The sequence below is a fragment of the Athene noctua genome, chromosome 1 (genome assembly GCF_965140245.1).
Source record: "Athene noctua chromosome 1, bAthNoc1.hap1.1, whole genome shotgun sequence".
In the NCBI taxonomy this organism is placed as follows: Eukaryota; Metazoa; Chordata; class Aves; order Strigiformes; family Strigidae; genus Athene; species Athene noctua.
The window spans coordinates 139,180,617-139,196,067 of record NC_134037.1 but is presented as its reverse complement, the minus strand read 5'-3'; the positions used below and the strand labels follow the sequence as shown (position 1 = coordinate 139,196,067).

Here is a 15,451-nt window from a genome sequence, read left to right as displayed (position 1 = left end):
TAAATCCCACGTGTAGGATTGGTGTTAGGTGTGAGCTTCGTGTGGTGTAGGTGTCAGCTTCATGTTAGGGTGGCTCAGACTTTGGTTTTCAGGCTTGGTTTCACGGCTGTCTGGGTTTCACACCCTCTAGCCCGTAGGATGCGTGTCTCTGCCACTCACGTGCTGTGGTGCTCCCTGTCTGCTCCTCTCCACGGAGTCTGTCCTCTTCAGAACACCCTCGCCTAGATTGAGTGGTGGAATTACAGATGTAGGTAATTGTAAAAGACCTTTGTTCTTATATTTTCTGGTCAGCTTCTTTATAGTGTATTTTGTATGACAGTCCACACCAGTTTTAAGTCTTGTACTGAGGCGTTTTCTAGTGGTTTGTCCAATTTTCATCTTTCCTTTAAATTGAGTTTACTATGGTAGAGCAGAGATGACTGTTAAAAGTCATGTTCTGTTTTCTCTCCCTTTGAAGTATGAAGGAGTATAAAATATCACTGGCCTGTTTGGTTTATTTACACCAGGTTCTTAATTATTTACTGCTTCTTACAGGTATGTGTGAAACTTGTCTGCCTTCTGATCTTAAACTACAAAACCTACTATGTTAAAGCTCCTCATCATTTAAAATACCCTCTGCTTCTTTTCATAGGCATTTCTCATTTGTTCCTAATAAGTGCTATCAAAATCTTTTTCTTGTCTCTAGTTCATAAAATGCAAACCAGATAGCTTTGCATGACTTTGGCAGCTAAGGGATCTCATTTCACTGTTGAAACAAAGTTTTACCTTTTAAATTCCTCCATTCAAGTTGATACTACAAACCTCTACTGAAAACAGGATGAAAAATTCTGTGTCATGGCAGGTCAGAGAGTGCAATCAGCTTTTCAAAACCATTAATACAGACTGTGTGTTTTGACAGTTGTTCCACTGCACTTTTTTCCTCTGTCTTCCTCCACTTGCTTTCCTTTCCTGAGCAGATTCATAAGAAGCCTTGACAGAGACTACACTTTTATGCTTTGCTTGTATGGATGGAAATTCTTGACCAATTATCAAGCTTTTACAAATCCTTTTTATTACCTTTTCTTGAAAGAATTGAGACATCCTATGTGGTCTAGCTGCTGTGCTCTCTCCTTTACCAAAAGCTATGGGCTAATTTCAGCCAAACTTGAAAAAGCGCAGCCTTCAGGCTGGTTTATTTTTTTAAAAAAAAAAAAAAAAAGTGTATGGCTGGGTGAAGAAAACCCAGCTGAGTGCTTCCTGCTGCAGGGCAGTGGACAGAACTCACCTTCCATTATGGTCCAGCTGGTCGGGTGTGTTGGAGGAGAGCATGCGCAAGGAGAGAAAAGGCTTCCTTTGGATTAGTACTAACACAGTGCGGTGAGCTGAGCTCTTCTCAGATTTGCTGAAATAATTTTTAGCAAATTATCCTTCCTCTCCTGTGCAAGAGTCAGGCATCTTGGTAGTAAGAAAGTTGGCATAACTCCTCCCTTTAGACAAAAAAAAAAAAAAAAAGCATGCATTAATTTGTGACCAGGCTTCGGTGAAGTGAGTATAGGAAGAGTACAAAGAATAAAAGGTTACAGATGCACAGGGGAGGACTTATAATTTCTTCAACAAATGAAAAATCATTCCCAGCGTAGATATTTTAGGTAAGCGTATTCATACATTATGCTAAAGGATGAGGAACGCCAAGCAAATTTTTAAAGAAAATTTTTTCTGCTAGACATGAGATAATTGTTTCATACTTCTGCATATCTACTTATCATAAATCAGATTCTAATCTTGGATATCCTTCCAGCAGAGAGGCGTTGCTCACCTGAATTGCAGGTGACTTCATGGGATGACCCAGGCCCTTCCTGTCCATCACAACCTGGGGGCTGTAAACTGTGCAACACTTGCCTACAAAATTTGCGTTACAGCAGGGTACCAACTCACTTGCCTTGATGTTACCATGACTGTTGCTGGTAGCCTCCTGAAGGCTGGACAGGTAGAACTGAGTTCTAAGGTGAGAATTTTTTTTTTTTCCTTAAAGCAACTTTACACTAAAAGGTGGAGGGACTTGGCTGCGACAGAGATGCTGTTGCTCAAAAACGTGTATACCAGTATAAGTAAAATAATGTGCACTTGTGAGTGCTCATTCTGAGAAAACCAGCTCTGCTCTGGTGTCCAGTTTACTTTCTCAGCACAGTCAGGGGTTTCTGGGGAAACAAAAAAAATCAGCTACTTTCTAGAAAAGAATAGTTCTAATTCTGCACATACTCTAGTTTTCATTCTTTGTTTATACTCTCAGAATATTTTATACATATTAGATCTTGGTATCTGACATGTTAAGACATATTAAGAGTCCTCCTAAACAGGAGTTTTTCCACACAAAATCTCTTTCCAAAGGCAGTTTCTCCTCTACAAGGGAACCAATACCCCCACTACTGTTCTGTATGGCAGGCAGTGGCACTTGTACCAGCACAGCAGATTAAAAATGTAAGAACTTGTAGAAACGGTAAGAAAGTAATTGCCAGTGGGCCGGAGGCAATACAAGATGAATGCTGAAAGTGACTTTTTTCCTTAGGGTGAAACTAGGTAACCACTGGTACAAGAACTTCAAGGGGTTTATTGGCAGCGGTTTGTTATACCGCTGAGGCTTCTGGCAGGGTCCAACGCAACCCAGTCAGTATGGGGCGGTGCTGGGGGGTTTGGAGGCCGTGAGGCGCAGTCACCCCTCAGCCCTCGTGTTGCCGGGCCTGGCGGCTCCGCAGCAGTAGTCCAGCAGTTCCCAGCTGCAGAAGGTGGGTCACTGCTGGCGGTGCAGGCAAACGTGCTGCTGGACACACTGCGTACAGTGCGACCGTGTTTCCTTACAAGAGCTTTAGCTTAACTTCATTACCAAATTCAACTGTTTGGTAATTTCTCCTAATAGTAATTACAGCGTTTAAGCATGTTAAGTAAGTGGTATGGTTTGCTGCCTTTGGGTTTTAGGTGCAGGGAAAAAAAAATTTCACACAATTACTGAAGGTACAGCAGTATAGACAGTATCATTGAAGCTGCTTTTAAGAGGTTATAAAGTAAACCTGTAGAATGGCTTGATAGGCCTGTTTCTGTGACTGCTGAAGAAAGATTTTAAGTAATCATCCATGCCTCTGTATCAGCTGTTTTAGATGTGTATCAGATGTTTGATAGATAAAAATTCAACTTCTTTTGCTTTTGTTTGAGACTCATGTACTGGAATAATCCAATATGAAGAGCCTTCCTGAGCAGAACAGATTCTGGCAGTCAGCCAACTGTCGCCAAAAGTTGGTTCTGGAGAGCTAAAAATCTCATGACACTGCAGCATGTTCAGGAGCAAGGCAGAAGTGAACTGCAGGCACTTCAAACATAAGACTTTAAAATAGTCTATAAATAGAGTTTTTATGTATTGTGGCATTGTCTTTGTGTGAAACCTGGCCTGTAGCCTTTCACTTTCCCCTTCAGTTGCACCCTGACTGTTTTGGACTCTGCCTTGCAAAAAGCCAAGGTAAAAAAGCTGAAAGAATAACAACATCATTTGATTCTGAGTGTTTTTAGGCAGACTGTGATTCAACTGTATTTGACCATAGAGTTGTTTGTGTGGTCACTCTAGGTCAGTTCAGGTACATCTGAAAGCTGTTCTAGGCTTCTGCCATTTAAATATGAATGGAGGTGGGAGTCTTTCTTCCAATTTCACATGCAGTACTGTGATTACATGTGAGAGGAAAAAAAAAAAGTTTCTTTTTCTTTAGACTTCCGGCTGCACTGGAAACCAACAGCAGTTTCAAGTTTCGTGTGCCATTTTTTTGATCAGAATTTGATTACTGACCATGTGGCTTCCTTAAAGTGATAACTGAGCACCTCTCAAGAGTTGAACCATGGTGTATATTTGGTTACATTATCAAGAATTGTTTTAGGATTTACCCAAGGAAAAGTTTGGACAACTTCCACCTGTAAACTCCCTGTAAAGAAGAGAGTTTACTGCAGGCATAAGTGTGCTCTGTTTTCATCACTATAGAACACACCCAAGTACAAATGCTGAGCACTTATTCTTATGGAGGAAGGAGACGTTTCATTCATTTATAGGAAGAGCTTTACCTTCTCAGGAACTTTTCTTCTTCGAGATAATGTGCTACTTGTGTAGTGAACTGAATACTTGGCCTTTTAACTTAAGCACTTCTTGTGGGTTTTTTGACATTTCTCTACAGCATTTGTGATAATGAAAAACAGTATGTCAGGAGACTTGTGTGTACACTGGGGTGTGTAAAATGCAGGGTGTTTTCCGCTTCTGCAACATTTTCAGAAATCAAGATATGTTTTTGCTTCCCCCCCCCTCCATCACCCGTGGAAAACCTTAAACATGAAGCTGAGAGCGCCCAAGCTGAAGTAACTATTTCAGGTGAGCTGCGTTTCAGGCAGAGGCAGGTAAGGAAGCAGCAAGTGCTGTGCCTCACACAGTGTTCCCTCTAGAACACTGCTCAGCAGAAGCAGGGAGGTGCCTGGAACGTTACGGCTGGACCAGCACAGGACTAAAGCCTCTTTAGGAGCCAATTTTAATCTTGTACTTGCAAAAGAGGCAACTGCTGGCACTGTGCCTCAGCCCCTCCCCACACAGGACTGCCAGCAGCAAGTAACCCAGGGAAAAACTCCCTCCTGGAAATGCAGCAGCCTGGACCCAGGAGAGCTCTGGGAGTGTTACACACTGCTCCAGCACTTGGCCAGCAGGGCAGACTGACGCCCCCTGCCCTGCAGCACGGTGTCCCTCAGGCAGCCAGGGCACAGCAGCCCCCGGCCCCAACATTCCCAGACTGCACATGAACTACAGAGAAGGTCAGTGTTAAATGCAGACATGCTGAGGAATGGATGTATGTACAATTTATTTAAAATACTTTTTAACATACATATAAAAACCCTTCACTATTTATACAGTCTAAGTTCTAGCAACATATACAAATACTGAGCAACTACAAATACATGCTGAGGTAAGAACATACATTCTGGGAGAATACTCAAGCCAAACAAGATTGAAATACATTTTATATCCATATGTCTTCACATGTAAGAGAGACCCATTAGATATACCTCTGCTTTTACTGTACACAGAGGAATTCTAATCTCAAGTGTGTTCTCATGCAACTTAGATTTGGGAATCAACTTTTAAGTTTGCAGCATACATTCTAAACCCAACCATTACATACTCACTTTTTTTTTTCATAGCCCTAGCAGATAACATGTTCAAAATTAAAAGCAGGGAGCAAAGCTTGGGGCCAGTTTCTTTCAGAAAAGGGACTTAAATGTCTTAGAAACATTCTTAAAACCTGTTTTATTCTTACACCAATCTTAGCCTACAGTATATCCACAGTTCTACCAGACCTGGCCTACACTAAAAATTATATCTAAATGTGTTAATTTTACTGACTTGAACATCTCTATTTATTTTTATGGATAAATTTTTTTAAGTGTAAGCTGGTACAATTTGAGAATGCAGAGGTTTCTTAACTCCACTGGAGTAAGTAGGTCACACCTTGGTGCAAACAAATAACCTCCCACCCCTTTCAAATAAAACCAGCTCACATAATTTCAAAGTCATAGCTGCTGCTGACAGGTAAGAACACTTTTACCTGTTTAAGCAAAACTACAAAGATTTCAGACTAGCTTTATCAAGCAGTTGCAGTAACATTAGAAGTACAACTGAATAGGCAGAAATTTAATTTTTCATGAATGAGTCTTATATGCCACCCTTACTTATAATATTCACATTTAGGCTTAGACAATTTGGGAAAAAAATTCTCAACAAATGAGAATGAATGATCAGAAAATTATAGAATTGGGCTTTAAGGTAACACAGAGTATGCAAAAACATATTCTAAATGTTCAACAGGCCACCAGTAATTTTGGATTATGGAGTGTGTAATTTGTGCAAACAGATTTTCACGTTACAAGTTCTGGACCCTGTATTGGTAATGCAGGTGGCCCTCTTGAACCATGTTTTAGTTTCTCCACCTAGTTTAAGGACCCTGGGCAAGAAACAAGGTTAACTTGAATATAGCACAGAAACAAACAGTAACCACTGAACTCCAAAGAACTGGGCTGATGTTTAGATAGGGGGGTTTCACATGTATAAATTAATTCAGCATCCTCCCAACAGTGCTGTTATAATAAAAATATTTTTATTGTGTTTTTGTTCTACTACTTAGGTTAAAAAGCTGTGCTTTATTTCTAGTGAGATAAAAAATGGCAAATATGACATCCCAATTGTTTTCATTCTGTGACTACCTAGCTAAAACTAGTCTACATTATCCCAAAGAGAAGACTGACTACAGTGTTTTCATAGCAGAGAACATTGCAACATTCAAAGGACACAAATTCCATTAAACACTTCTGACATGGACGCTCTTTGGAGCAGTAATGGTCCTTTTGCAAAGATGTTTTGGAATCTTTTATACTGTTAAGACTGATCCTAAGAACAGCCCTAAGGCTAAAGTTTTGTGCTAAAAACGTACCGTATGTGCTAAATGCACGTGTAACACAAACTGTGCACCACTGGAGTGTTGGTGTGCTTCCTTAAGCTCTCACAGAAGTATACACATACCTTTCTTTGTGTAAGCTCACATCTTAACACACAACAATAGAGATCAGGGAGCAGGGGGACAGGCAGAGCCTTTCTGATCTCAGCCACCTCAAACACCTGGATGCTTCTTGCAGATGGACCATCAGGGCAGTCTGGATTTGAGAGCAGCCTCCACTTAGCAGGGAAAAATAGAAAAGCCACTGCCCTGCAGTTTGCTCCTGTGACTTAGTCTGTGCCTCCTGGATCCCACAGAAGGAGCAAGGCTGAGTGGCTTAACAAGATGAGGCAGAAAACAGATAGTACAGTGAGCAGGTTCCAGCTTTGGAGGCTAACAGAAAGCGCGGGAACCTTCTGAGGAATACACAGCTGACGATTCCTAATCCTGCAAACAAAAACTGAAGTAACGGGATTTAGAATCAAAACTATTTCATGACATGAAGTTAATGGAACTTTTGCCACCAGTCCTGACAGCAGTTTTTACAGTCCAAAGTTGTATAGGCATTTTATAGGGTAATGTGAATTCCAGAAGCTATAGTGCTGACATACAGATCTTGGAAAGTTAGGAGGCTTTAGGTTTTGTTTGGGTTTTTTCCCCAAAAAATAGTACCGTTAGCAAGAAATTACTGGTTTTCATACTTTAAGCTGTTTCTCCCGATTTCTCATTCACATCTATGAGTTACTGAAGCTAATCTCAAAGAGTTCTTCTCTCATGTCTGACAGACAATTGTACAGTAGTAATTAGAAAGGCCACGGTTTTGCAGGAGACAAGCTGTTACAGATACACACAGCTTGAGGAAAGGCAGTATTACTGGCTCTCCAGGACCCCGTCTTTTGGTTCAACACTGTATCACTGAAGACTAACAATACCAAAACTACACAATTAAGAAATGAAACTGTTAGCTTTATGGAACCGGCTTTCACAAATGGGCCGTCACTCTACCTTACTCGCGAGCTAACTGGGCTCGTCCTTGCTGCCTGCGGCGGGGGCCAGGCTCTGTGGTACCTGGTACACCAGCTCGGCGGCGGCCCCCAGCCCCGCCTGCCCCTTGGGCGTGTCGTACAGCACCTGAGCGGGCGCTGCACTCTCTGTCAGAGACGAGAGTTTGTTGTGAGTTCCAGCCAGCGGCAGGGCTTGGGCCCCTGCAGCTTTGAAGGTGGAGATGGCTGGAACACCCAGCGGCGTGCTGGGGTGGCTGGACATGTCCACGATGATGGGCGTGGCATACTCTGGTCCCATTATAGGCAGTGGCTCAGCATAGGCATGGTAAACTTCTGGGAGGGGCGAACTGTAAGGGTCGAGATTGGCGTAACTTGCTTCTTTGCCTTCCTCGGGTTTGAAAGTTGATCTCTGATGAAGCGTGCTGACAATTCCCCCCACCAGTGGCTGAGCATACTCTATGTTGCAAGCCCCAGCAAAACAAGAACAAAAACCACACTTAATGGATTATTTTTTTTTCTTTTACAGTGGCATCACATTAAATACAACCTGTCAATAGTGTGACACAAATCATTATGTCAGGTTTACACTGCTTCCCTTGTGAGCTGCCATCCCCATGCTGTAATCTGCCTCAAAACAAAGTTTTTTGAAGTGTTCTTCCCTGCAAAACTAGATTTAAATGAAATTATTCTGCCTGGCTTTGGATAAAAAGTGGTCCTTGGGGTTGTCCTCTGAGGGGGGGAGCCTGCATGCGGTCAGCTGGGATACAATTGGAGATGCCAAAGCCAGAGGTGGGGAACCTGGCCAGCTGGGGGAGCGAGGGGATTCTAACAGCTGCACTCCAAGTACTCCTGCTGCCATTGGGGAGGGGGCGTCTGCCACTGACCCCTCCTCTGCTGACCCCAGGAACAATTCAGCCATATGGCCAGTGTAGGGAACCGGACTGGGACATGGAGAGAACGGGGTCAAATTATTTCCCATGCATGAAAACATAACCATGGGGTTTAAGAACAAGTACAAGGAAAGAAACGTTCCATTACTACATTAACTTCGGAAAGTGCCGATCCCCAGCGCATCAAGTCAATGAGCACAGCTCTGGTACACAGAACAGAGCTGGAACAGCCTGCGGTTTAGGAAATGCACTTCCCAACAGAACTGTTCACTTCTCTGGTTCCCCAAAACACAGGCAATAATTCGATGTAGCCAAATTCCTGACTTTTTTGGCATGTCATATATATATTAAATATAAATTTATGAACATATACATATATATATATTTTACATGGCCCACAGACCCGGTAAAATGTACCTGCAGATTCCGTCTGCAGCATTGTTGGGACTTCTCTTGGTCTCAGGTGACTAATTTCACTGCTGCTGTAGCGTACGGGAGTTTCTTCATGTTCTGCCGATTTGGTTGGGAGAAACTGCTTCATCCCTTTCCACCATCCTTCACATGGATTTTGAAAAACAGAACACCCAAGACTGCACATATGCTGCATTTTAAGCTACTAAAATATTTTTACACCACAACTTCTATTTCTCAGTAGCCGGTAAACAAGTCAACCATCAGTATTTGCATGGCCCTGAGGTTACAGGGTACTGTGACACTTTTCTGGCAGAGCAAGGATGTGGAGGTGATAGCATTGCTCTCACCCACTCAGCCTGGCTGCACAAGGACTGGGGTTCAGGGGAGCCCGCCCCTGCATGGCCAGCGGCCACACTGCTGCAGTGACTCAGCGCACTGAAACGACTCAGAATAAAACCATGTTGTTACCTGCACGATCCCAGTAAGGTAGATCATAGGTGCCTTCTGTTTTTTTCTTGCTGTGGAGAAAAAAAAAAAAAGAAGAAAAGCCTTTTAGCTACTCTGCTAATTAATGCTCAGCAACTATCACCTTGGCTATTACTGGCCCTCACTCATATTTACATTGTAAACACCAGTAACTTGGCTTGCCATCACCAGTCTGCTGTGACTAGAGAAACCAGTTCTCAGTAAAAGCACTTCTCATGACAATAGTTACAAAAAGCTGTTTTCACGCTCCTCAAGTGAGCATTTTCTCACAGACAATACAATTCTGAAAACAAGAAATCCTTCCGAAAGGACCGTGTAGTTCCCACACATGCAGCATTTCACTCCCACACACCAGGCTAACAGTCACTTAAAGCACTTTCGCAAATCCGTTCATTTACCGGTTTCTCCAATGCCAGGCACAAACTAAGATAAGAATCAGAGTCGTGAAGACCATCACCAGCACTGGAACCAGAACTGCTGCCAATGCCACATCTGAAAGCCATTAAATTAAGTGGTGTCAGACAGAAGAGCTTCTCATAAAGCACTTTTTAATGCGAAAATAACTTGGGTGAAGCAGATAGTTTTCACATACAGCGCCTACCACAGCAGCTCCCCCCACTAAGCTGCCCTTGCCCTTGCTTGGATGCTGCCATCTAGCTCCTCCACACGTCCACAGCTGGCATTTCTGCAAGGCCTTTCATCAAATCAACAGACTGGTTTCACAGAAGTAAGATTCTCCTGGTAGAACAGTGCATTTTATTTACCAACAAGGAAAATCAGAAGAGGCCAGGAATATGCAACCACTCAAGTCTGAGCCTCCTACAGGAAGTAAATAAAGAGCACAGCACCACATTAACTGGTAACAGTTAATCCCATCAGCCTGCACTGGGTCTGCCCCAGCCCCCACCCTCCAAAGGGCACTTCCCAGTGCCTATACCCACACCCAGCCCGCTCCCCTTTGTGACAATTTTATTTGTTAAGAAAATGATGATGCCAAGTGATGTTTTCCGAATTTCATGCCAGTGTGACTGTTCCATAAAAGCTTTGTCAAAAGGGTTTTATCCTAAGAAATTACCAAATTAAATAACAAAGTGGTTACATCTGATTAACTCTGAAGGGAAGTCCGAGCTACAACTTCTCCTTCTGACCAAATCTGTTCTGCAATTAAAAGCTGAACTCAGCTTGAGCAAGTTTTGAAAGACAGAACTTAATATACCCATGACTTGGAAGATTGGTTTTGTTTCTACAGGCCATATACAACTGTACTTCACACGTATATTTAATAACTGGGAAATATTAAAAAGGAAAGATTGACAATTTGCTATAGTCTGTTAAGCGTAGAGAAAACTGAAATTCAGAAAGCCAAAGTACTGCAAAGAGTTCCCAAACACTTCTGCTGCCTCCCTGAGATACCTTTGGTTACGCTGCGAGTCACGGTGGTGTTTTTTATTTCAGGCGTGAAAGTTGTTTTATCTGTCTGCAAGGATGTCTTCACGGAATGGATGACGTCATCACTGAAGTCATCACTTGTGTCGTCATTCTTGTTCTGAGGTGGCGGTGGCATGGTGATTTTAGGAGCACGGCCTTTAGAAGAAAAGAATTTATTAAAAATTTTTTGAAATGCTGGTTTTCCACATTTCCTTTTCAGAAGCTAGCTAGAACAGTTTGCTCTAAAGCTTCTGTTCATGTTTTATAATGAGGAAAAAAACGCCATGAATCACTAACATGGAAAGCAAGTGACTGGTGTCTTTTGATACACTTCTTTTCAAAATTACCTTGTTTACACCTAAACTAGGTATTTTCCAGGTTAAGTGTAGTAACTTCGGAAGAAATTCGGACGTTCTGTTACAGAAGGATTATGCAGCTAAGAAGTACTTTTTTCTCACTGAAAATACACCCCCAATGCAATGTTTGCCAAGTTCTGTCACTGCTTGTCTTGCACAGTTGAAGGGTTTTCGGTGGCCTTACCTATACTAAACTGACATCCTAGCAATTCCACTTTCATTGCAATTTTCTGGTGCCATTTTAAAGGGTTAATCCTAAAAAAGCGTGCAATAATAGGTGGAATGAAATTATTGCGAACTTCCTGGTACAACTCAGTGTTCCCCTGAAATATCTAGAAAGGAAAGAAAACAAAGAGACAAACATTATGTTATACAAATGCAATAGCAATTAAGTAACTACAACTGATTTCGATGTTTTATTTAGGAAAAATAAATCCTGACAATTCACCCCAGAACAGTGCTGCTGCCCACAAGCCTCTACTCGCTCAGCCCTATTAGACAGGTTTCTCAGTAACATGAAGGGGGGCTGTAGGTGTATGCACCCAGCTACTCCCTCCAGAACAAAGATGCCCTCTAACACTCCTGTGGCAAAGGCACCTCCCACGTTTACGGCACTGAGTAATTCTAACTCGTCCCTTTTTGGCATTTTGCGCCTGCTCTGCAGATCTACCTAGCAAGCAGCTGGGACAGTTCCGGAGCGGTGCCTTCACACCGCCCAACAGTTTTAAGTCTAGCCTGTCCTGCGGCTGGGTTTCGTTAGAGACAACACTGAGACACCCACCGAAGCGTGAGGCCAGGCTGTCCTCTAGTGGTTGCAAGAGACACGGACCCGCTCGGGTTCAGACTCGGCAGTGCAGACGGAGAGAGCCCTGCGGTCCCGGAAAAGGAGGGCGCGGGCTCTGCCTCACAGCGGAGCTGAAGCTGGTCCTGCACTGAGCAGATTTGTCTGGCTGGATGTGAAACCAGTGAGCTGCCAGACAAACTGTTTTTAAAGCACTGATACAGATACTGCAAATCGCGTTGGACATCACGCGGAACAGAATTACGGCACTTGCTTGAAAAATAAAGATTATAGCAAGTTTTCTGCTCGCTGACAGCCCTGGGTAAACAATAAGGCACCCTTGCAGCTCTTGAGGACGAGCCCTGTATTGTGTAACAGCCGATGTGTCTGCATGAAACGGAGCAGTCACAAGGCTTTAGAACACTCTGATTGATGCACATAGCAAGCGTTTCAACCTTGATACACGAGAGAGGAGATTTTTATATTGCACACCTGCATTTCTGTAACTAAATGACTAGAACACCTCTACAGGTTTTAAAGAAAACAATTATTCCAGGCAGCTATATCCATTCAAAACCCCCAAACAACCCCAGGGACCTTTAAGGGACTCCCACCAGGCTCCCCAGGGTACACAACCTGTCTCCACTCTCAAAGGACACTCAAGCCCCACTACTATTACTTAGGAATAAAAATGCTGGTCTTGTCCTTACACAGGCATTGGGTGCCTTCATGTTTGAAAGCGCTGACTGATCAAACAGACACCTAAGTCAGTTTATTTAGGCACAGAAAAATCAATCTCTTGATAATTCCAATGCCGTAGTTCATGTTTGAGTATGCTGTGTTTTCCACATCTTAAATTAATAACCAGCTCCACAACTTCATTTCATGAACTCGCAAGAAAAACAATAGGCGCAAATTAAAAGGCAACAGCTGCAAAGGTTTTCTAAGAAAGTAATCAAACTAAACATGAAGCCTCAATCTAGGCAGCTTGCTAGCTGAGATTTTATCATACGGCCAGAAGATGGCACTCGAAAACTAGCAAAAGATGCTGGATTTTTTTTTTTCCCCTGCCTTGAACGTTTCATACTAACAATATTAGTTCATGCATAGGTTCAAGAAGGTGGCCCAGCCCCCACAGTAAAGTCTTCCCCTTTCAGCAAAGCCCCCTGCTGTGATTATGTTCAGTGTTCAACAACCTCTAAATTTAATAAACAAGATACTTCAACCTTTCACTTCATCAATAGGATGCTACATCCTACCTTGAAACATTCTTAGCCCACAGTAAACAGAAGAAAATCAAGTACAGCTGAAGAATTACCATTCTTAAGAACATCTCTGAGAAGTTACTAGGTTACTGGTTACTATTACATATATGTAATACCACAGGCCTATAGACGTAAGGTAAATTACATCCAAGAATTTTAAGGGAAAAAAAAAAAAAAAAAGAAAATCTGATCTGAACCACTGGGAAGATCACATAAGACATTATTTTTCTCATTTTTACTATCTATTAAACACTGCAAAACTGTAACCGCAGGGAAAATAAGATTATCTTGCCACTAACATTAGGTTATTTTCCTATGTGGCAAAGCATTTGCAATCTGAACATACTGTTTCATTTTTTAAGAAAACTCCCCTCTGCCAGGGCTGTTCTATTATACAAGAAAGAAACTTACCAGTATTTTGTCAAAAACTAAGACTGACAGAAACATTATAAAACATGGAAATGTATACAACCCCTAACATTTGTTCTGTAAGCACAAGAGGGTAAGAACAAAACCCTTCATTTTGAAACATACAACCTATTTTTAAAGAAATCTGATTATTCTTGAAGGACACAGTACCACAAAAACTATCCCTGGCAACAGGAGTTTCTCATATAGAATATTCACATCTCCAAACAGTAATAAAAATATTCCCTGAATTTCAGAACTGTTCAATTCCTTACATATTATTTTCCTATTTTCTTCTGCACAGGTGCTGTTTATGATTCAAAATGACACTGGAAACGGGAGTTATTTAATGCTTCCTCACCATACCAAGATTAGTCGTATTTACAATTGTGAAATCTCCGTAGAACATACCTAGAAAGTCTGTGGTATTTTTACCTTATCTTTATCCACGCCAGCTTCTCTGTACACTGTCCATTTCTGTGCATCGTTACTGTATAAAATTCTGTAGGCTGACACATAATAGTAGTACTCTGCTAAGGTTGATCCAGTAGTTATAATACCTGTGAAAATGAAGGTGGACAGTTAGATAAAAAAACTGGCAGTTTGTAAAAATTATTAAAGATCAGCTTTTGAATCCAGAGTTACATAGTTGGAATCTCCACTGGTCCAGTTACATTTCAAAAAGTTTATCCAAGGTGCCAGAGTCTGAAACTTCTACAGTGACTGAAACTTTAAATAATCATTTTACTCACTTTTGTATTTTAATTCCCACAATACAACCTTGCTCAGCACTCTTCCTCCATTTCCTGCTGGAAGCGGCCTGTTCCTTAACTACAGCCCACTCCTGCCTCCAGCTGTCCAGACAGCACCACTCTTCCCTGCTTTGGCACCACTGGAAGAACTGGAGCTCCCAGAGCTGACACTCCCACGCCGCGCAGCGACGCACACGGGAAAGCTCTTTTGTACAAGCTTATTAGCACAGGAATTACAGCCTTCTTTAGCACAGGAATTAAGAGGAGTAACATAAAATCCAAACAGTTCCGGGGAGGCAATAACAAAAGCTGCCGGTAAACCCGAGCTGCCTAATGAGCGGGAGCCAGGCTGTCTAGAGCAGGGTGTGCAGAGAAGTTCAGAGAGCAGCAACTCCTGCCTCCAAGAGGCAAACCCAAACAGATCACAGCAGGATGGTTCACGATAGTCCCAACACCTGTGACAGGCAGCAGGGAAACCTAGACACCTAAGTCAGTACGTCTGTGTCCGAGAGGCACCAGTGGAGTGAGCTGCCTGCATATGGATTTCACCTCCGGGGACGGTCAGCAGGAAAAGGGAAGCACCAGGGATCCAACAAAACCACAGGGAACACTGCAACACATCCTGATAGAAGAGGTGTTTTCTACTGTGGAAGTCCACCTGTTCAACTCCAGGCTCCTCACTGTATTAGTGAGGATGGGGAACCAACTGTGTTGTGATGGTAATTAAGTGCCACTGGAGGAAAAGGATGTCAGTAACCACACTTTCTGAATGCTGCTTAAAAACCACATCAGATTCACTTACCTGTTATTTTCTTCTCTTTATTCAAGTCAATTTGCAACCACTGATGTTCATCACTGATAAAAGCAGCCCAGGGAGGCCCAACCCTTTTCAGCCTGGCATTTGCAGGTTTCCAAACGTTCACTTGTCCTGTCTGGTTAGACCACTCAAGAATGGATGATGCCGTGATCTGCGAGTCAGGGATTACCCCGGACTCCATCCCCAGTGTCCCATAGCAACCTGAGTCACAGAAAAGGTGAGGATTCAAAAGGAAAATTGAAGTTTACCTGCTTGAAGTTTAAGACTTGACATGCAAATTAAATTAAACTGCCATCTAAATTTATTCCATAACAACACTAGCAACAAAACACACTGTCTTCTGCTTTCTAGCAGTGATGCTGGAA

The 15,451-nt window shown here is 42.5% G+C and overlaps 1 protein-coding gene across 1 annotated transcript in view; it reads right to left on the bottom strand.

The window, feature by feature from the left end:
* Positions 1-4,836: 4,836 nt before the first annotated feature.
* DCBLD2 (discoidin, CUB and LCCL domain containing 2) overlaps positions 4,837-15,451 on the bottom strand; it is a 41,351-nt gene continuing 30,736 nt past the window's right edge. Inside the window, exons 8-15 of the mRNA XM_074897971.1 lie at positions 15,072-15,287; positions 13,953-14,077; positions 11,248-11,395; positions 10,693-10,863; positions 9,678-9,771; positions 9,262-9,311; positions 8,797-8,934; positions 4,837-7,945 (exon numbers count right to left, since the gene is read on the bottom strand). Coding sequence (XP_074754072.1) covers positions 7,503-7,945; positions 8,797-8,934; positions 9,262-9,311; positions 9,678-9,771; positions 10,693-10,863; positions 11,248-11,395; positions 13,953-14,077; positions 15,072-15,287 — 1,385 coding nt within the window. The 3' untranslated portion in view covers positions 4,837-7,502. The remainder of the gene's footprint in view (positions 7,946-8,796; positions 8,935-9,261; positions 9,312-9,677; positions 9,772-10,692; positions 10,864-11,247; positions 11,396-13,952; positions 14,078-15,071; positions 15,288-15,451) is intronic.